This window comes from Phaethon lepturus, unplaced genomic scaffold (assembly GCF_000687285.1).
Source record: "Phaethon lepturus isolate BGI_N335 unplaced genomic scaffold, ASM68728v1 scaffold18147, whole genome shotgun sequence".
Lineage (NCBI taxonomy): Eukaryota > Metazoa > Chordata > Aves > Phaethontiformes > Phaethontidae > Phaethon > Phaethon lepturus.
In genome coordinates, this window is record NW_010551480.1 from 32437 (window position 1) to 38155 (window position 5719).

General features: G+C 48.1%; 1 protein-coding gene across 1 annotated transcript; it reads right to left on the reverse strand.

The window, feature by feature from the left end:
• Positions 1–2064: 2064 nt before the first annotated feature.
• Positions 2065–5465, reverse strand: LOC104623762 (perilipin-3-like). The gene is made up of 8 exons (XM_010290941.1): positions 5397–5465; positions 4770–4772; positions 4443–4638; positions 3687–3769; positions 3252–3507; positions 2842–3041; positions 2585–2713; positions 2065–2472 (listed from the first exon to the last, which is right to left on the reverse strand). The coding sequence occupies exons 1-8, from the start codon at positions 5463–5465 to the stop codon at positions 2065–2067; spliced, it is 1344 nt and encodes a 447-aa protein (XP_010289243.1).
• Between the last annotated feature and the right edge of the window lie 254 nt (positions 5466–5719).

The window sequence follows — 5719 nt, forward strand, 5'->3', positions numbered from 1 at the left end:
GGAGACCCCAGCCATATGCAGCATTTAAGTTCCCATCTGCAACTGCAGAGGGACCCATGGTAACCTTACCAGGCTCCCAAGGTAAGAGCAGCCAGTAGTGTTTACAGGGAGTATATTTAATCATTAAGCAAGAATATGCCCCAGTGACCCATATGGGGTCATGATTTGCTAGGCTAAACACTATATTAATATAGATCAGATGTTCTGCATTGACAGATCAATATCAAGCACAGGGATATCTAGCTATTTCTTAAAAAGCACTTTTATCCAGCTAAGTTTAAAACAGAATTTAGGCTCTCCTAGGTAGCAAGGTACAGCTTTGCTATTGAGAAGACAAGATATAGCTTATTTCCCACAAAACAGCAGGACTAGCTCCAATGCTGCTTGCAGCTGGTGCCCCACTTCCCACCCTATAACTTCAGCTCTAATTGCATTAGGTAGACTGGTTCTGCCTCTCCTTGAGCTCTTTACCAGACAGCAATTGCTTGGCAATAATCAGAGCATGCAGTGGAGAGACGACCCCTGCAATTTACCTCTACAGATTTCAACAGTAGCTTGACCTGCCAACTTAAATTGGCTTATTATATTGCCTTCAATGCAAACTAGTTGCTACTTGAGGAACACAGACAGGACAGTTGTCAGATAACCTCTCTGACATGCTGAGGTCAGAGAGGTTGGATCTCTACTACATCAGGGGTTGTGTTGCATCAATGGAATAGCTGATGTCAAAACCCAAGGACCATGTGGTCCAGCCACAGTACAGCACTATGCTGTTATATGTAGTAACGTAGGATTATGAGTGTTGTTGAACAGCATTCATTTCTATTTAAGGGAAAGGGGAAGTGCCACCTCTTCATGTCCACACTTGCTCTCCCCATGAAAACCCTCTCCCCAGTCTCCATTTCTGACCTCTAGGAAGCAATTTTTTACCATTTTTTAGAAAAATTGTCTAGAAGAAGCAGTACTCACATTGGGAGCAGATTCCACTTCCTTTCTTGAAGACAGCAAAGAAGCAAGGAGCAGAGCTTGTCATTTAGAAGTTCAATAGGCAGTTATCTGTCAGCCTCAGCTACATCACCACCCACCAAGCACTGGGCTGTTCCAACTCCTTGGAAGAGTGTCAGACACGCAGCTGAAGAGCTCTGAGCTCAACTGAAACATCTCCTGGCCAGGAGTATCTGTCACCTACACCCCAACAACTCTCCATCAAGAAGTCCACTTCTCTCCCAGGTAGCTGCTCCTGCAGCCCACTACCCCACCACAGACAGAAGTCTTCACCAGGTAGCAGCAGACTACAGAATTAGACCGAGGAGGACAACTAAAAAACAAGGGATGCCAGGACTCTGACAGCTCCCCACAGCTTCTCCAAGCATGGGAAAGTGGCAGGAGGGCACACAGATGCCTCCAGGCTTGGGAGTGAGGAGGAATTACAAATTGGTATTTCCCAGGACAGTACCAGGGCTTACCAGCTGTAACCCTTACTGTACCACTGACTGCACATTCCTGCCTGCACTGTCCCACATCAAGGAGCAGAGATGAGACATGAAGAGTACAGTTCACATATGTTGAGCAGGACTCACTCTTACAGTCTCTCTCCAAGAGACACTAGAGACAGTAATTGTTTTTGCATGCAATAATTTTATTTTAAGCCATTATAACCTCATACAAGCAGCTTCTAGGAAGTTAAATCTTTACATTGTATGCTAGCAGAGGGTTTAAGACCAACAGCAATCATAACTTTGAATAGAGGCAGGGCCTGAATACACTAATAGAGGACATAACATGGACAGCTTGCTAGGAGGTGGAAGCATTGCAGAGCTTCAGCTCTGTTCTCCTCCTGGCCCAGAGCTCAGCCACCATTCCTGAAGGCAGCTAAAATCACTTAAGAGTGGCCCTGTTACTTCCACCACCTTCCTTAGAAGCTCCTAAGGCTTTTTTTAACCAGTACCCAATAATCATCCAAGAGGTGACATCTCCACTGTCAGCTAGAGAGTGGAGTTACACAACGCTAAGACCAAGCCCTCAGAGTCATGCCAGGCAGGCATGTGCTCATGGCCTTATCCTTTACATGAGGGTGGTAGAAGCTTCATGAACCCCTGTTGTATCTGCTTCTTTCTCCTCCAAGTGTTCCTCCTCCTGTGAGGTTTCCACCTCCTCCTCCCTGGGGGAGAAGGGTCCCACCAGCCAGGACAGAGGGGTGTTGTTCTTCAGGTAGTCCAGCAGTTCCTCCATGTACTCCTGGATTACGACCAGCTTCCTCTGGCTCTGGGTCAAGACACTGCTGGACAAGTCTTGGAAGGAGTTGGCTGCTGAGAAAGAAGCATGGAGCTCCTCTATGGTACTAAGAGATTGTTTCACCTTATCCTGAAGGCTCGAGGGAAGGCCTTTGATTGCAGACAGTATTTTACAGCAGGCCATTTGCAGCTGCTGTGTGATACTGCGTGCCATGAGCAGGGCCAGAGACTCCATCTCCTGGGAGGAGGCAGGAAGGACAAGATCAGAGGAGCGAGTTACATCCAGACAAAAAAAATGTTAAAAATCAAGGAGAGGGAAACAAAGGGCTCTAGGCATCCCCAGGGGGTACCTCTGGCTCCGCAGAGCTTTCATCTCCACTCTCTTTGGAAGACTTCCTACTCCAGTCCAGCCACATCTGGTGTAGTTTCTCCTGCCCCTCCTGAAGCTTTTGATTAAATCCTTGCTTAAACACTTCAATCTGTGGCAGGGGAAGATCAGAGTGTCAAGACAGACAGATCTGCTGGTGAACAGTAGAAGTCTTTATCATAGTGATGAAGTTGAGACCAAGCTAACAATTCTCCTGCCAGGAGACCAGGTTCTACCTACCAGTTCAATGATGCAGTGAAGCTGTGCAAGGGCCTCCTTCATGCCCTGCCAGACCTGCTTCATTTTGTCTGTTGAGTGCAGGTAGGCAAACAGGCGAAGTTCATCAGAGAGAGAACCCAACCGCACAAAGTACCTCCTCTTCTCCCGCTGCTGCTCCACAGACATTATGTCTGCACCCTCCTCAGATGCTGCCAGCTTGGCTGAGGAAAGAGACAGTGTCTAAGTGGTTAACTAGAGATGCTTGCCACACAGATTATACAAATATCAGGAGATCTTGGACTAGGAGCCAGGTAATGTCCAGCATGGCACTTCCCATCAGTCCCATTCCAGACTAGCGGGGCAAGGAATGGACTGGCCATCCCCAGTGTGATGGCTCCCATTACAAGTCATCACATACACCATTTCCTTACCTAGTTCCTCATTTCCAATGGGGAGAGCACTGTCTTCTGTTTTCCCCAGCACAGCTTCTGCCCCACTTACAGCAGTCTGACCCACTCTGGAGACAATAACCATCCCCACGCTGCTGGTCACTGCAGATCTGGCAGCCTCCACACTGCTCTGAAGAGTCTCCTTAGTTACATCTATCACTTCCATCACTTTGCTGCTCACAGCATCCTTTGCATCAGCTACTCTGGATGACACCAGCTCTTTTGTGTCAGAGATAATCTGTGGAAGAGAAGATCTATGTCAGGTAAGTGATTGGGTCATGTAGTACGCTACAACTCTGAATCACACCAAGAGGACAATTAGCAGCATCTGCTGAGTATTTACTCCTGTACAAGCTTGTGCTATGCACCTAGGGGTCCACTCTGCCAGCAAAGGACAGCACAGCCTTTGATTCTCACCTGGTCCACTGGCTTTTGAAGGACTGGGAGCTTTTCTCCTAGTTTATCCAAACCCTTGGAGGCATACTCACTTGCTGCAGCAACTGCAAAGAAAAAAGTGTCACAGCTGTTTTTCCTGCAATTCCATCTCACAAGTCCTGCCTTCCTGAGCATGTTGCTCCATAAAGACATAGCCACCTATATGAGACCCTCTCCTGCAGCTGCTTGAGCTCTTGACCAAATAGATGCATAACCCTCATTTCTGCCCAAGCCTCCACACCCCAAGGATCCAGCATCACATAGTAACAGACACGAAGGGGATGCCCACTCTGGGTTTAGAGTAAACTCAGGCCTGTCACACAGATAGTTTTGTCATACACTTGTCATTACGAATAGCCCCTCTCCCTCCAGGAGTTCAGAGCTCTCTCAGCTGCCACAGGACCTTTAGATATAACAGTCCTCCAAGAGGAAGCTTCTTCCTGTTGCCACCACAAGCTTATAAGAATCCACTATAAGGAACTGCCACCTAATATTTTGGACCTTGCAAGATCAGCTTTAGTGTAGTCAGAGTCAACTCCTGGTCCTCCAGGGAGCAACACTCCATCACACCACTTGGACTAGGACTCAGCTTTTTAGCTTTACTTGTAAGCCAGGAATAGTCCTTTTAGTATGGTGATGGAAAGGCACATTTCCACATACTAGGACTTCTTCCAGAGGTGGAAGGAGCCAGTGAGTCCCCCACAGGCAGGTGCAACCTGCCCTTCCACAGGGTATTACCATGAGGCTCCAGTGTAGTCAGCACTGGCTGCACACAGATGGCTGTGGCTTCAGTCATGCTCTTCATGCCTTTCTCTGCTGCACCACACACAGATCTGATGTAGGGGTGGCTCTCCTTAGTGGAGGCATAAGCTGTAGACAGCATATCACAGGCAGAGCTGACCAAGGTCAGGTTAGCCACCTGATCTACCACATCCTAGAAGGGTGGAAAAAAAGCCATGAGGTTTGCAAACACAACCCTGAGCCTTCTGTGCAGTTTTGCTTCAAAACTTCCTCCTCTGGTCACCTGGTCTGGCTGAGGAAGCAAGGCTTGCCTTGCTTAGACACTTGCTTTACAATCTACAACTCCATTGTGAAACAAAACGTTGAGCACTGGCACTTATGGTTGGTCCATTCTAGAAAGGTCCTGCATTAGCACAACGCTACCCAAGGGACAGCCGAGTTTCTTGGCAACCTTAATACTTCTGAACCCATATGCAGCTCGAATTCATTTGATATAGCTAGTCAGGCAAGTTAATACTCCAGGAAAAAACACCTTGATCCTGTCTGAAGCTTTAAGTTGACAGACTTTACACTAGCCTGCAAGAAGCATGCTGCTGGTCACAGGAGTAAGCCACATGCAGCAGGTTTCAGGGCTGCTGAAACATGGGAGACTTTCTAGAGAAGCATTGCCTGCAGCAAGCCAGGATCTTGAGTACATAGTTAGAGAAACAACTTTCCTAGCCAAGAACGAGGCTATTCTGCCCAGCCTAGGAGGTTACTTAGAGGGTCTTCAGGCCTACTCTTTTGGCTGTGCTGTCACCCACATTTCCAGAGAAGATGCAGGGCACAGCCTGAGAAGAGGAAACACTCCTCCCTTTGTGGGGGCTTAGTTCCCACCAGCCAAAGCAGGACCACCTCCTCATACCTGCACCCAGGGACTGCCACTCATTACATCGCACGTGGGGCACCTACCTGCTCCTCTTCCTTCACCTCCAGGGAGCTCTTGGCAGCTTCCTCTTTGTCAGGCATAGCTGAGGCCATTGCAGCTGAAATGCCAGTAGCACCATGGTTTTAGGAAGAAAAGACAAAAAAGCCAGTGAACCTCCAGAGGAATTCCTCTTCCTAGGGGACACTGCCCCCAACCTCATTAAAGGGAGAAGTTCCTTTACGGAACCTCCCACTAAGGCAAGACCCCCTAAATTGGTCTCTTCCCAGTACAGAAGGGATGTGTGCTACTTGCAAAGCTACCTAGGTTATGACATATCAGAGAAATGATGAGAGCTAAGTCTCTCCAG

Excerpts from the sequence above, each read along its gene's own strand:
- LOC104623762 (XM_010290941.1), bottom strand. The coding sequence starts at position 5,465 with ATGGCCTCAGCTATGCCTGACAAAGAGGAAGCTGCCAAGAGCTCCCTG. Across the intron at positions 3,508-3,686 it reads TTCAAAAGCCAGTGGACCAG|ATTATCTCTGACACAAAAGA; the intron begins GTGAGAATCAAA and ends TCTCTTCCACAG. Across the intron at positions 2,473-2,584 it reads AAAGCTCTGCGGAGCCAGAG|GAGATGGAGTCTCTGGCCCT; the intron begins GTACCCCCTGGG and ends GCCTCCTCCCAG.